Source organism: Felis catus, chromosome A2 (assembly GCF_018350175.1).
Source record: "Felis catus isolate Fca126 chromosome A2, F.catus_Fca126_mat1.0, whole genome shotgun sequence".
Classification (NCBI taxonomy): Eukaryota; Metazoa; Chordata; class Mammalia; order Carnivora; family Felidae; genus Felis; species Felis catus.
The window spans coordinates 61273905-61289114 of NC_058369.1; the positions used below are offsets into that span (position 1 = coordinate 61273905).

Below are 15210 nucleotides of genomic sequence, written 5' to 3' on the forward strand. Positions count from 1 at the left end.
GTCAGGTCTGCAGGAGCTCAACGCCATCACAAGGTCAGGCTTTTATTACAAAGCACCCCCTGCTGTGGTGCCAACACTCTGGGGAAAGGGTGGCCAGGGTCTCTGTGAGTCAGGGGTCCAGACCCAGGCCCCCCAGGTCCTCCTCCTCAGCTCCGAAGCCTGAGAAGCTGATGGGCTGGCAGGCCAGGCTGCGCAGATTCACGAGACAGGCGGTCTGCGTGCTGCTGAAGTCAGGGACAGCCACCAGCAGCACCCTCTGGTCCTCTGGGCCTAGCAGAGAAGCCACACAGGCGCCCCCTCAGGTTCTGGGTGGGCCTGGTCTCCGAGGGAAGTCACCAGAAGCAAACAGGAGTTCCCCATCAGCACCATGGGAGTGCTGGCCTCGGAAGCTCCTTCTGGCCAGATGCAAGGGCCCAAGACAGCAGGACGGTCAGAGGCTAAAGCCATGCTGACCGGGGTAAGCGTGAACACCACTGCACACGTGTGGGCCGTTTCAGCCCCCACTCAGCCAGCGGGCCACCAGGCAGGCTGCCTAACGCACGGGGCCTGGGGACTCCGGTGCGGCCTTTTCTGCGAGCCCTGCCCTCTCATGACAGCCCAGGCCTGAGGCCCCCAGAAGAAAGGACTTACCTCGGAAGATTTTAGAGCCAAAGCTGGGGGTGTTCCCACAAAAGTAGACATGAGGACACTCGGGAAAGATGAACGGGTCTGTCTTGTAGAAGGGGTAGCAACCTGGGGAAGGCCCACAGTGGTTGCGGCTTCTGGGCTCGGCACCGCACACGGCCGGGGTGGGGTCCTCCTCACCGAGCACCACAGCCCACCCGCTCACACACACTCAGGCTATGCTGGTAGCAGCCCTGCCTGCTAGGGTCCAGACATCGCCACATGAGCCTGGGGACAGGTGAACGTACCTGCCACCTTCACCCTCCTGGGCGGCCCTGTGGCAGCGTGCAAGGCTCTGACCAGCCCAAACTCCTGATATGCTCCCCGTGGCCTTCAGCCCTGAGGGAAAGCTCCAGAGTACCTTCCGGAATGAGGGCCAAGCATCTGGACTTTTCCTTAGATAGGTCAAGGCAGGATTGCTGGGTACAAATGACGCCCACCCTCCAAGCACACAGGCCCCCTCATTGGGACCCTCTTGGCCCTTGACCCCATTACCTAGCGTGTCGGGGGCTGTGGGGCTGATGTGACGGATGCGCAGCGTCCACTCCAGTATCTCCAGGTGGTCCTCCATGCTGCTGTACCGGAAAATGTCGCTCACATTCTGTCCTGATGTCCCTAGGAATCTGCAAGGCAAGGCTCAGCTGATCCCCACCCTGGGGGCCAGCAGCTGTACCCCCACAGGGCCCAGAGCTCCCCCTGCATTCTCATGGCTGCTGTCCCAGGCCAACTTTGACAAAGACACTAGGTCCCGGCCAACTGCAGCCCTGGACCCAACCCTCCCCTCCCAGTGCCACCGAGGCAAGAGGCCAGTGCTCAGCTGGGGTGTGGCCGCAAGTGGCTACCTGACTCCATCAATGGTGGCCTGGTAGGGGTTGGTGACCAGCTGGAGGGTTGAGTAGGCAGTGGCCAACGGGAACATGCAGGGGTGCAGGGGCTGCTGGGGGAGTGTGTAGTTGGTTGGGTCAAATTCTCCCGGCATCACATCCACGGGTACCGAGGCCTGAAGGCATAGGGAGAGTCAGGGGAGCTTTGTAAGGCCCGGCGCCCTCCATATGTGGCCCCTCCAGATCTCACCCACCCCTCCCCCGGCCCGCCTTCCAGTGCCCAGCTGCAGCCTCAGAGACCCCAATGTCATCACCCAGCTGGCCCCCAGCTCACTCACACTCAGCTGCAGGAGGATCTCATCCAGCATCTTGACGGCCTCCACGCTGGCTGCCTGGGTTTTCTTGGTTAAGTACTTGGCCTGGGGATACGAGTCAACAGGCTGTGAGGCCCCCGCTGCTGGGTGTGGTTAGGGTCTGCACCACGGGCTCCCCTGCCCTCAGAGTGGGCCCCGAGCAGAGGTCCTGGCATCACCGCAGGGCATGTCCCACCAGACATGTGAGGCCCTGGACCCCGACTCTCCCGGGGGAAGGAGGAAAGGAGGAGCTTGAATGCAGGCAGGCAGGCAGGCACTGTACCTTGTTGATGGAGTCTCTGCTCTGGGTGTTGTGGCTCAGGAGGTTCCCGGCCAGGATTACCCGGGACACATGCGCGGCACTGCACTGCTCCCCCTCGTCCCCCAGCTGCCCGGTCACCACATCCACCAGCAGCTGGGTGCCCAGCAGGCTCTCGCCCCCACCTCCACCCAGGCCCAGGCCAGACACCAGCAGCACAAACCTGCGGGAGAAGTCGGGGTCCTCGTGGGTGCCCAGACGGCAGGTGTCCCTGCTCTGCACCCACCCTGGCCGCCATCACGGGTGAGCAGGGGACATGCAGCCCGGCACCTGTGATTTCCCGGGACCACCGGCCGGGCCCCTGTGCACCTGCTCCTCACCTGTCTGTGTCAAGGCAGGGTGCGGGCTCCTGAGGAGCAAGCTCTGCAAAGCAGTGGTCCTCCACCAGAAACTTCCCAGTGTCTCTCACGGAGCCGAGCACGGCCAGGACCGTCCCTGCAGAGCAGTGCTATTAGCCTCCAGGAGGGAAGCCCAAGAACCGCTTCCTTCCAGTCACTCACAACGCAAAACCGTCCAGCTCTCCTGTGCCGCGCTGGCAAATGATCACCCCTCCTGCCCCTACCTGTGACCAGCTTGCACACATCAATGGTGCCTTCCAGTTTGATGCGCTGCAGTTCATCTTCCAAGACCAGCTCGTCGTCCGGATGGATGTATTTGCTCCGTGGGGGCTGGGGGAGTAGGTTGTGCTGGAATTCGGAGACGGGAGGTAGTTTTGGGGCTGGAGGCCACCAAGGCTCCTGCACCCCACAAGTGAGATGGCACGGTGACCCCGACCCCCAATTCCCTGGGACCATGGCAGGAGGTCCCACGGGTGCCCACAGGACGTGTCCCAGGGGAGGCATGTGTCAGCCAGCTGGCTCACCTCTTCGCTGATCTCCCGCAGGATGGATGGCTGGAGCGGCATGGCCTTGAACAGGGTCCCCACCACACAGCACTTCTCCCCGGGCTGTAGCTCACATAGCTTCTTTATTTGGACTCCAGCACCTGAGTGTGACGGGCATGAGCTCAGACCAGGCAGCCCTCCCAGCCCACCCTGGGGCACTGCAACAGGCCTCATGGAGCCGTGCAGCCCACGGGCCTGGGCTCTGGAGGAGAAAGAGACCTTCGGGGGCAAGGACCCCCAAAACTAGTAGACTCGGACCCGGGACAGAAGGATCCGGGATATGGTTAGGTCCCTGGATCCCGTGTCCTTATAAGAAAGGCAGACGTGCAGAGGAGGCACCATGAAGACGGAGGCAGAGACTGGGAGGCCCAGGCAGCCACCAGGGACTGGAAGAGGCAAGAAAGGGTCCTCCCTAAGAGCCTCCGGAGGGCACAACCCTGCCAACACCTGATGTCACACTCCTGGCCTCCAGAACTGAGAGCACATTTCTGTTGTCCTAAGCTGCTCAGTTTGTGGCTTTGTCATCTGCTGCAGCAAAAAGCAAAAGGGAACCAACAGTCTTACGTCATTTATACCTAACTGTGACACTGGCTCTGAGGAGGAAGCATGCCAACTCTCTGCGCAGCCCTGCCCTAAAAACATCAGAGAGGCACAGTCGGCCAGACTCGTGGGCAGGAGAAAGGGAATGCAAGTCCCAGGAAGCCTGTGGGTTTGTCAGGAGAGACCCTGAGCCTGGGGAAGTGCTGTCAGGACCAGATGGGGTCCTGTGTATGCTGGACCAACCTCTTCCTGAGCCCCTTCTGCTCTGGAGTAACCAAGAACATTCCACAGATCTACATCCCAGGGAGTGGAGGTGGGTAGTTCAAAACAAGAGGAGAGCGCCAGCACCAGACAGAAATGGCATGGAAACACACCCCCAAAGCCTGTCTGCAGGGCCCTCGCTCAGCCCTGGGGGGGCCGTGCCGAGCAGCGAGTGGAACTTCTCCACACTGACAACACGCCGGAGTAGATGTTACTGCCCCGACATACAGCTGAGGAAACGGAGGCACAGGGAGATTGAGTGACGTGTCCAAGGGTACACAGCTGGGGCCCAACGTACGCAGCTGAGCACCTGGTAGAGCCACACAGCCCTGTGTCGAGGGCAGGACAGCTGTCCAGCTGGACAGCGTGTGGGCATCGGGCCAGACACCAGCACCAAGAGTGAACACCAAGGCCTGTCCTCACCCTCCGCAAGCTTCCAAACCAGCGGGAGCCAAGGCAAAGGGAACAAGAAAGCCCTGAGGGCTGCTGTGGCCTCTCAAAGCACAGGACAGTAAGCTGAGGTCACGAGGGAAGACGGGGAAAGAGTGTGCCAGGCGGAGGCGATGCCAACACTGAGAAGGGGTTCAGCGTGGTTGGGAAGCTCAAGAGAGACAGACAAGTCCCGGGACAGGCTGAAGTCTGGTCGGAAAGCCTGGCAACATGCAGAATCCACGCGCAGGGACGCATTCTGGGAGAAGCCAGCTTCAACCCCAGCCAAGGCCCCATTCACCACGGCCGCTGTCTGAACTACTGACCCATCTGTGGGCAGAGTAAGACAGCTGTTTTCTGTCACTGGGCAGCTTTGTTAGCAGGAATGGTGACTGCAAGACAGGTGTGGTACCAGAATGGTAGCAGTGACACAGAAACCGAGGAGAATGGAGGAAGCTGCAAGGGAAGCGAGGAAAAGGCCGCTGGGAGCCAGAGGAAGGAGCCCCTCATCATGTGAAGAGAGGAAAGGTGACAGCACTCGTGCCTGCAACAGAGACAACAGAAAACATCCCTGGCAGGTGTGATGGTCTAGTTCTCATGCCTATAATGAAACCAGAGGCGATGCCGTCGGCTCAGTGGGGTGGGACGGGACAGGCGCCTCTGTCCCACAGCCTTCCTGCTGCTTCCAGTGTGCACCCAGAGCTGGGACCACCAAGTCCAGTGCTGGGGGCAAGGAAAATGAGTAAGACACGGTCCCACCTATGAACATTCCAGTTTAACAACGTAACAGAGGAGTTGAAAACTACATGGAAAGCCACTCTTATAAACAGAAGAATTGAGTGAGGCAGCAAAAGTCAAAGGTGGGAGTCCTGCAGGAGAGAGCACAGAAGAACTGGGGAAAAAAGAAAAGATGTGCCTTGCCCAGGCCCCTTGATTAGGAAAGACAGGAGAGCCCCAGGGACAGGAGACTCATGCCCAACCAACACAGAAGGTGCAGAGAAGCAGACAGACAGACAGACATCAGCGAGCACACAGGAAGCCCCCTAGAGAGGCGGTGGGTGTCTTCACGGACACCCTGGCTCCCAGTGCCTGGTGGCTGGCCTGCCACACTGAGCCCCTTGCTAGCCACAGCATGGACACACAATCTGAACTCAAGAAAAGGAAAAACGTATGCTTACACCAGTGAAATCATCACGGCTACGCCAGAGCTCAGCCCCATCTCACCCAGCCTCGGAACTAAACCTCACTCTAAACCTAGCAATTCCTAAGCTAATCCTCATGACTACCTGAAGAAGAAACTGAGGCACAAAGAGGTTTACATTCCCAAGATAACTGAGAAGTGGGATAAATTGAAGAAGGTTCCAGCTCTACCAGGTCCCTCATATGACATTTCTGAAAACTCCAGGGACCCTCTGGGCTGGTGGGGAGGAAGCACTTCCCCGAATTCATCACTTACCCCAGTGCTGTTTGGCCCGGCTCACCAGGAAGGGCCTCATTTGGATGAGGCGGGTGGCATAAATGTGGGCATACTGCCGGCTGAAGCTGCGCTCCCCCAGCCGGAAGGGCTGCGAGGAGTTGGTGTACATGGACACAGGCACGCGGGCAAAGGTGGCATTGCTGGCTGACGGCGGGGAGAGCAGAGTATGGGCCCTCTGGGCAGCCTGCTCAGAGAACATGGCTGCGCTGGATGCGTCCAGACCTGGTGCTCACGCCGAGGAGGAGGCAGTCACTGTGAACACACAGACGTGTCCCTGCAACCCCTGCCCACTCCATGGCTTTCCTGGTGTGTCTCCACTGCACCCATGGGCACTGGGAGAGGAGGGGAGAGCTGCAGCTCTCCCCACACATGGTTCAGGATGGCACCTGGAAGTCAGCTGTGCTGGATATCAAAGTGTGCCTTGGAATCCTCATCCAGAAAGGAGAGCTAGGAAATGCTTCTCCCACCCAGAGCTCTCCAGACCTGCCCCAGGTATCCACGGCTGGCCTCGCATCTCCACCTAGACAACTAGCGGGCGTCCCAATTCTACCTGCCATCCACCCCCATCTTGCTCCCCCGCACCTGCCCCATCTCAGGGCATGAGGGCAGTCTCATTATCATATAAGTCTACCATAAAATAATAAGCCTATTTTAAACAAAACAAAATATTAATCAGTCACTCCTTTGCTCAAAAGGCCCTCCGTTTCAGTGACTAAAACTCCAAGTCTCTACTGACATCTGCCCCAGCTCTTCTCCCTCCACTGCCTACAGGTGCAGACTCGCTGGCTCCCCATACCCTGCTCTCCCTGTCTTTGCTAACGCTTCACCCTCTCCAACTGCAACCGTCCCTTGGCACTTCTATTTCTCCCATTTTACTGTTTACTGAGCCCCGACCCCGCCTCCCGGCGGCCGCCCAAACCGAACGCAGCCCCGACCCCGCCTCCCGTGGACGCCCAAACCGCACGGAGCCCCGACCCCGCCTCCCGTGGACGCCCAAACCGCACGGAGCCCCAACCCCGCCTCCCGGCAGCAGCCCGGGCCGCACCGAGCCGCGCTCTGAACCACGAGCCCGGTGCAAACCGTCGGACAGAGCACATGGGACGGCCTTCGGTCCCTCCTTTTTCGTGCATGGTTTCAGGGCAGCCGCTAGGTGCCCGTACCCTGCTTGTACCGCACGGCTCTGGGCCGGGGCGGAATCGGACTGACTTCCGGCCCAAACGAGCTGAGCGGGGCCGCAGCCCTGGAAGAAGTCCTGGCCCGCGCTCTAACTTCAGCTTGTCGAATGCAGCAGGGACCCTGAGAGAAGCCGCCCAGCCTCCGCCACGCGCGGACTCGGAACCCCGGCCCCGCCGCCGCCGCCGCCACGCGGACCGGGGGACGCGGGACCTCACTCACCAAGCCGCGCGCTGCCGACCACCTCCCGCCAATCCGCGCGCACCACCCCGCCCCTCTCCGCGTGCTGCCTCCAGCCAATCACCAAGCTGCCCGCTCCGTCTATCACCTCGGGGCCCGCCCACCTCCCTGGGCTCGCGCGCCCCGCCCCTGACGCCTCTACCAATCACCAACCCGCCCGTTCCGTCCATCACCGTGGGGCCTGCCAATCCGCGAGCGCCCCGCCTCTGGTCGCGCCCCGCGTTTCCCGGACTACGCGGGCCGATGGGTGCTGCGAGACCCGAGCATTCGCGTGTCCCGAGGCCTGTGCCTGAGGTCCGTGGGCGGAGAGCAGAGCTGGGGACTGCGGTGCGGGACAGAGGAGGAGCGCTTCGGGCTAGGGTTAGTGTTAGGGAAGCGGACAGGCCGTGGCCCAGCGTACACTGAACTCTCCTTCATCCTGCACCCGCCCTCGGCTGTCCCGGCGCCGCGCCCGCTGCGGGGTGCTCTCCCCCGCACGACACCGATGCCCGGAGCCAGGGCGCCCTGGCCGCGGAGCTCGCTCCCTCCTTCGCACGCGCAGCCGCGGGGCGGGTCGCACGCACTGAGCGTCATTCCCTGCGCGCCGCTTCCGGTGCCGGTCCGGTCTCCAGGACAACGGGGGTCGTGAGGGCGGGTGACACCCCAGAGCTCCGGCTGCAGGAGGTCCCTCACACTTGCTGCTGCATCGCATGCTGTCACAGCCTGGGGAAGGCGGCGGGGGCCCAGGGCCGGTGCCGTCGGTCGTGGGGGGTGGGGCGGGCTCCCGACGGTGGGGACGCGTTTGTGCAGCATCCGTGAAACGTTTGGAGAATTGTGCTCCTTGCTGCCCCGAGCTCGGGCGCAGACCTGCGGCCCACCGATGCCACGTGGAAGCTGGACCACGGCTGGCAATTGCTAAGTTCTTACTTTGCGACAGAAAACGAACCCCGATTTGTTCTCTCCACTTAGGGCTCTTTGGACGTGAAACCAAAGATGTTCTTAAATGTGTAGACACATAAAAGGCCTCAGGGAGCTGAAGGCTCGACAGAAGCTGCGCCTTTGGGAGTGGGCCCCTCAGAGCCCGATAGAGTGTCCCCGGAAAGCCAGGGCTGGGTGGTTGCGCCTGCGGTGCAGGGTAGGGGTCTTCTGTGATGTTCACTCGCGTGTTTTTATGTGCAGTTTTTTATTCTGGAAAAATACCGTTTCACCCGCTGTGAAGTGTCTAGTTCAGGGGCATTAAATATATTCACAGTGTTGTGCAGCCATCACCACCACCCATCTCTGGATCCGTTTCATTATCCCAAACTGAATCTCTGTCCCCGTAACACAGTAATCCCCCACTCCCTCACCCCATCTCCATTAATTCCAATTTGCTGTCTGTCTCTATGAATGAGCCTCTTCTAGGGTACCTCATACAAGTGGAATCATAAATATTTGTCTTTTTGTATCTGGCTTATCATGTATTTAAGGGGTACATCTTCAAGATACCTCCATATTGTAACGTGTCAGAATTTCCTTCTTTTTTATGGGCCAATAATACTTTGTGGGTACAAACCACCTTTTGTGCATCCATTCAGTTCGTCAATTGACATTTGGCTCGTTTTCATCTTGTGACTACCATGAATAATGCTGCTTACCTACAAGTGCAATTGCTGGAGCAAATGGTAATTCTATGTTTAATTTTTTTTTTTAAGAGAGAAACAAAGCATCAGTGAGGGAGGGGCAGAGAGAGAGGGAGACAAAGAATCTTAAAGCAGGCTTCAGGCTCCAAGCTATCAGCACAGAGCCCGACTCGGGGCCCAAACTCACAAGCTGTGAGATCATGACCTGAGCTGAAGTCGGTCGCTTAACCAACTGAACCACCCAGGCGCCCCTTCCATGTTTAGTTTTTTGAGGACCTCCCCCTACACACACACACAGTTTTCCACAGCTGTTGCACCACTGTGCATTCCCACCTACAGTACACAAGGTTTTTCAGTTTCTCCACATCCTGGCCAACACTTGTTCTTTTCTGGTTTTTTAACACGAACTCCTTTTTTTTTTTTTTTAATTTTTTAAATGTTTATCTTTTTTTAGAGACAGAGAGCGACAGAGCATGAGCCTTTTTTAGAGGCAGAGAGAGAGGGACACACAGAATCAGAAGCAGGCTCCAGGCTCTGAGCTGTCAGCACAGAGCCCGATGTGGGGCTTGAAGCCATGAACTGCGAATTCATGACCTGAGCCGAAGTTGGACGCCTAACCGGCTGAGCCACACAGGTGCCCCTCTGGTTTTTTGATGGTAGCCATCCTAATGGGTTTTAGGTTGAATGTCAGTGTGGTTTTTATTTGCATTTCCCTAATGATTAGTGACACTGTGTGTATGCACTCTGTTATTTTTTTTATAACCTGTGCCTTTGGTGTCATAGCCAAGAAGTCATTGCCAAATCCAGTGTCATGAAGCTTTCCCCCTATGGTTTCTTCTAAGAGTTTTATAGTTGTAGCTCTTAGGCTTACGTCTTTGATCTGTGTAGGATTAACTTTTATATATGATTTTAGGTAAGGGTTCAACTTCACTTTTTGCATGTACATATCCAGTTTTCCCAATGCCATGTGTTGAAAACACTGTCCTTTTCTCATTGAATGGTCTTGGCATCCTTGTCAAAAATCATTTGACCACGCATGCAAAGGTTTATTTCTGGGCGATTTCACTGGTCTATCTGTCTGTCTTTATGCCAGTACCACACTGTTTTGATTATTGTAGCTTTGTTGTAGGCTTTGAAATCAGAGAGTGTGAGTCCTCCCACTGTGTTCTTTTTCAGGATTGTTTGGCTATTTGGGGTCCCTTGAGATTCCATGTGGATCTCAGAAAGGGTTTTTCCATTTCTGCAAAAAATATCATTGGGGTTTTGATAGAGATTGCATTTAATCTGTAGATCACTTTGAGTAATACACTTTAACAATACGAAATCTTCTAATACATGAACATGGAATGTCTTTCCAGTTATGTCTTTAGTTTGTCTTGTTTTTTTTCAGCTAAGACAGCAGAAGAGATGATTTGTTGTACACATGTTATATACAGCCACAAGTGGAAACAGAGTTAGTCCTGAAAGTCACAGGTCCAGGGCAAAGGACTAAAAGGGACTGTTTTGGTATGAGCAAGGCTTGTGCTGTGTCATTGCAATCAGATGATGATGGATGTTCTAGAGCCATTGAATCAAGTTCTAGAAAGTAGGCATGCAGTCCAACAATTCGTACCAGCATCCCTGGCCTCTGGCTTTCCTTGTTTCTGCTCCTGCGGCTTCTGTGGGTGCACAAGCTAGTGGTTTACTTGGACCTCTGCCTCATCTATCTTTCTTTCTTTCTTTCTTTCTTTCTTTCTTTCTTTCTTTCTTTCTTTCTTTCTTAATGTTTATTTTTGAGATAGAGAGCAAGTGGGGGAGGGGCAGAGAGAGGGAGACACAGAATCCCAAGCAGGCTCCATGCTGTCAGTGCAGAGCCCGATGTGGGGCTCTAACCCACAAACCGTGAGGTCATGACCTGAGCTGAAGAAATCAAGAGTCAGATACCCAACTGATGGGGCTACCCAGGTACCCCTGCCTCATCTTTTACACTTAAGCCTGCACATTCGCTTCTTCCTCCACTTGGCTTTCATGATGCAGAGGTTTCCAAGAAGATGGTGCTAAGGCTAAGAGAGTATGTCCTTGGCTGTTTTCAGCAATGTATTTTAGTGTCCAGTGTACAAGTGTGTCACATTCTTGGTTATGCTAATTCCTAAGTGTTTTGTTCTTTTGATACTATGTAAATGGTTTTTATTTTTATCTTTTTTATTATTTTTTAAGTTTATTTGAGAGAGAAAGTTTGAATGGGGGGGGGGGGCAGAGAGGGAGGTGGAGAGAGAATCCCAAGCAGGCTCTGCACCGGCAGCATGGAGCCCCACATGGGGCTCAAACCCACAAACTGCGAGATCATGACCTGATCCAAAGTCGGACACTTAACCGACTGAGCCACTCAGGCACCACTTCTTCTTCTTGATTTTAGAGGAAAAGCTTTAAGTCGTTTATAATTGAGTTTGATTTTAGCTGTGGGTTTTTCGTATCTGTATTTTATTACCTAAGTTACTTTCCTTCTATTCTTAGCATTCCAGCATTCTCAGCATTCCAGATTTTAGCCATTGTTTTTTTAAATTTTTTTTTTCAACGTTTATTTATTTTTTGGGACAGAGAGAGACAGAGCATGAATGGGGGAGGGGCAGAGAGAGAGGGAGACACAGAATCGGAAACAGGCTCCAGGCTCTGAGCCGTCAGCCCAGAGCCCGACGTGGGGCTCGAACTCACGGACCGCCAGATCGTGACCTGGCTGAAGTCGGACGCTTAACCGACTGCGCCACCCAGGCGCCCCCAGATTTTAGCCATTTTAATAGGGGTGTAGTGGTATCATTGTTATAATTTGCATTTCCCTGATGAAACGTTGTGGAACATCTCACATGCTTATTTGCCATCAGTATATCTTTTCTGGTGAGGTGTCAAAATCTCTGGCCCATTTTTTTTTTAAGTGCCCATGCTAGGGGTTTAATGCTTTGTGGCCCCCTTTTGTAACTCTTAATAGTTTTATTTTTCATTATTTTTATTTATTTATTTTTTTCAATATATGAAGTTTATTGTCAAATTGGTTTCCATACAACACCCAGTGCTCATCCCAAAAGGTGCTCTCCTCAATACCCATCACCCACCCTCCCCACCCTCCCACCCCCCATCAACCCTCAGTTTGTTCTCAGCTTTTAAGACTCTCTTATGCTTTGGCTCTCTTCCACTCTAACCTCTTTTTTTTCCCCTTCCCCTCCCCCATGGGTTTCTGTTAAGTTTCTCAGGATCCACATAAGAGTGAAACCATATGGTATCTGTCTTTCTATGTATGGCTTATTTCACTTAGCATAACACTCTCCAGTTCCATCCATGTTGCTACAAAGGGCCATATTTCATTCTTTCTCATTGCCACATAGTACTCCATTGTGTATATAAACCAGAATTTCTTTATCCATTCATCAGTTGATGGACATTTAGGCTCTTTCCATAATGTGGTTATTGTTGAGAGTGCTGCTATAAACATTGGGGTACAAGTGTCCCTATGCATCAGTACTCCCGTATCCCTTGGGTAAATTCCTAGCAGTGCTATTGCTGGGTGATAGGGTAGGTCTATTTTTAATTTTTTGAGGAATCTCCACACTGCTTTCCAGGGCGGCTGCACCAATTTGCATTCCCACCAACAGTGCAAGAGGGTTCCCGTTTCTCCACATCCTCGCCAGCATCTATAGTCTCCTGATTTGTTCATTTTGGCCACTCTGACTGGCGTGAGGTGATATCTGAGTGTGGTTTTGATTTGTATTTCCCTGATGAGGAGCGACGTTGAGCATCTTTTCATGTGCCTGTTGGCCAACTGGATGTCTTCTTTAGAGAAGTGTCTATTCATGTTTTCTGCCTATTTCTTCACTGGGTTATTTGTTTTTCAGGTATGGAGTTTGGTGAGCTCTTTATAGATTTTGGATACTAGCCCTTTGTCTGATATGTCATTTGCAAATATCTTTTCCCATTCCATTGGTTGCCTTTTAGTTTTGTTGGTTGTTTCCTTTGCTGTGCAGAAGCTTTTTATCTTCATAAGGTCCCAGTAGTTCATTTTTGCTTTTAATTTCCTTGCCTTTGGGGATGTGTCAAGTAAGAAATTGCTACGCCTCTGGCCCATTTTTAAATTGGATTGTTTTCTTATTTTTAGTTTTAAAAATTCTTTGTATATTTTGGATAACAGCCTTTTATCAGATACCTTTTGCAAGTATTTTCTCCCATTATTGTGGCTTGTCTTTTCATTCTCTTGACAGTATCTGTCACAGAGCAGACTTTTTTTATTTTAATGGTCCCACTCAGACATGATGTATAATTCTTTTTATATGTTGCTGGATTCTGTTTGCTAGTGTTTCCTTGAAGAGTTTTGCATTCCTCTTTATAAGAGATATTTGTTGTTTTATTTTCTTGTGATGTCTTCGTATAGTTTTGGTATCAGGGTAATACTGGCCTCAAATGAGATGTGAAGTGTTCTCTTCCCTTTTATTTTTGGAAAAGTCTTTGAAGGATCGGTATTAAATTTCTTTGAATGTTTGGTAAAATTCAGTGGTGAAGCATTTGGCTTTTTATGGATTGTTTTTTGATTACTGATTCAGTCTCTACACTAGCTAATACGTCAGTTCAGACAATCCATTTCTTAAGTCAGTTTTGGTAATTCATGTCTTTCTAGGGATTTGTCCATTTCACCTAAATGACTAAAATTTTGGTGTACACTTTTTCATACTATTACTTTAAAATCTTGGGGCGCCTGGGTGGCGCAGTCGGTTGAGCGTCCGACTTCAGCCAGGTCACGATCTCGTGGTCCGTGAGTTCGAGCCCTGCGTTGGGCTCTGGGCTGATGGCTCAGAGCCTGGAGCCTGCTTCCGATTCTGTGCCTCCTTCTCTCTCTGCCCCTCCCCCGTTCATGCTGTGTCTCTCTCTGTCTCAAAAATAAATAAAACGTTTAAAAAAAATAAAAAAATAAAATCCTTTTTATTTTTGTACAGTTGGTAGTAGCGTCCTTACTTTCATTTCTGATTCTAGTAATTTAAGCCTCTTCCCTTTTGTTTTAGTTAATTTAGCTAAAAGTTTATCACTTTTGTTGATCTTTTGAAACAAACAGCATTGGTTTCATTGATTTTTCTCTATTTTTTTCTATTATCTATTTCATTAATTTCTGTTCTGATCTTCATTATTGTGATTCTTCTCCTTGCTTCAGGTTTATTTTGCTCTTCTTTTTCCATGATCTTAAATTGGAAGGTTAGCTTGTTGATTTGAGATTTTCTTTTTAATGTTGACATTTACAGCAGTAAATTTCTCTCTAAGGACTGCTTTGGCTGCATTGTGTATGTTTTGATATATTGTGAATTCCTTTTCTTTTAGCTTAAAATATTTTCTGATTTACTTCTTGCTTTCTTCTTTGACCCACTGGCTACACAGAAGAGTGTTGTTTAATTTCTATGTATTTATGAGCTTCTAAAATCTCTCCATTATTCACTTCTAATTTCATTTCATTATGATTAAAGTACATACTTTGTATTATTTTATCCCTTTAAATCAATTGATATTTCTTTTGTGATGTAGTATGTAGTATGCCCTATCCTGAAAAACATTCCCTGTGTATCCTGCAAGAATGCATATTTTGTTGTTTGTTGGCGTGTTCTGTAGGTGTCTATTTGGTCTGGTTGGTTTATAATGTTGGTTGATTCTATTCCCTTATTGATCTTCTGCTTAGTTTTTCTATCCATTCTTGAAAGTGGGTACTGAAGTCTCCACCTGTTATCATTGATTTGTCTATTTCTCTCTTTCTGTCAGTTTTTGCGTCATGCATTTTGGTGCTCTTTTATTAGATGCATGTATGTTTGCATTTGTTGTATCTTCCTGATTACCCTTTACCTCTAGTAACATTTTCTCTTTAAGGTCTGTTTTGTCTACCCTGCGTATAGTCACTGCAGGGTATTTTTTTCATCCTAATACTTTCAGTCTATTTGTGTCTTTGAACCCAAAGTATCTCCTATACAGAACATACAGTTGAATCATTTTTTTTTCAAATCCAGTCCGATAATCTGTTTTAAAAAGCAGATTGGGTGACTTATTCCATTCATATTCAATGTTATTGATATAGTTGTATTTACTTCTGCCATTTTACTTTTTACTATTGTCTGCATTGTGTCTTTTTCCTCTCTTCCTCCTTTACTGCTTTCTTTTGCACAGAGTGATGATTTTCTGAGATAGCACTGTAATTTCATTCATTTTTTCTAAACTATGTTTTTTATTGTGTTTTTTAGTGGTTGCTCTAGGGTTTACCCTATCCATCTTAACTATCAGAATCACATTCAGAGTTATACTAGCTTAATTCCAGTAATATGTAGAAACATTACTGGGGCACCTGGCTGAGTGACTTTTGATCTTGGGGTTTTGAGTTAGAGCCTCACACTGAGTGTGAAGATTACTTAAAAAATAAAATCTTGGGACACCTGGGTGGCTCAGTTGGTTAAG

At 51.4% G+C, this 15210-nt stretch overlaps 1 protein-coding gene across 4 annotated transcripts; it reads right to left on the reverse strand.

The window, feature by feature from the left end:
- Positions 1 to 26: 26 nt before the first annotated feature.
- POLD2 (DNA polymerase delta 2, accessory subunit) lies at positions 27 to 7709 on the reverse strand. 4 transcript variants are annotated; one of them, XM_006929051.5, is made up of 11 exons: positions 7563 to 7709; positions 5729 to 6001; positions 3022 to 3143; positions 2722 to 2845; positions 2480 to 2594; positions 2124 to 2322; positions 1826 to 1906; positions 1506 to 1663; positions 1159 to 1286; positions 631 to 732; positions 27 to 270 (listed from the first exon to the last, which is right to left on the reverse strand). In XM_006929051.5, the coding sequence occupies exons 2-11, from the start codon at positions 5946 to 5948 to the stop codon at positions 110 to 112; spliced, it is 1410 nt and encodes a 469-aa protein (XP_006929113.1). In that variant the 5' UTR covers positions 5949 to 6001; positions 7563 to 7709; the 3' UTR covers positions 27 to 109. The 4 variants fall into 4 exon arrangements, with proteins under 4 accessions (XP_006929113.1, XP_023105879.1, XP_006929112.1 ...); XM_023250111.2 differs by lacking the exon at positions 7563 to 7709 and adding an exon at positions 7145 to 7271; XM_006929050.5 differs by lacking the exon at positions 7563 to 7709 and adding an exon at positions 6910 to 7118.
- Between the last annotated feature and the right edge of the window lie 7501 nt (positions 7710 to 15210).

What these genes read in the sequence shown, in the direction of transcription:
- POLD2 (XM_006929051.5), bottom strand. Translation starts at nt 5,948, where the DNA reads ATGTTCTCTGAGCAGGCTGCCCAGAGGGCCCATACTCTGCTCTCCCCG. An exon ending in TGCGGGAGATCAGCGAAGAG is followed by an intron (nt 2,846 to 3,021) that starts GTGAGCCAGCTG and finishes TCCGAATTCCAG; the next exon opens with CACAACCTACTCCCCCAGCC. An exon ending in CACAGCCCCCGACACGCTAG is followed by an intron (nt 733 to 1,158) that starts GTAATGGGGTCA and finishes GGCCTTCCCCAG; the next exon opens with GTTGCTACCCCTTCTACAAG.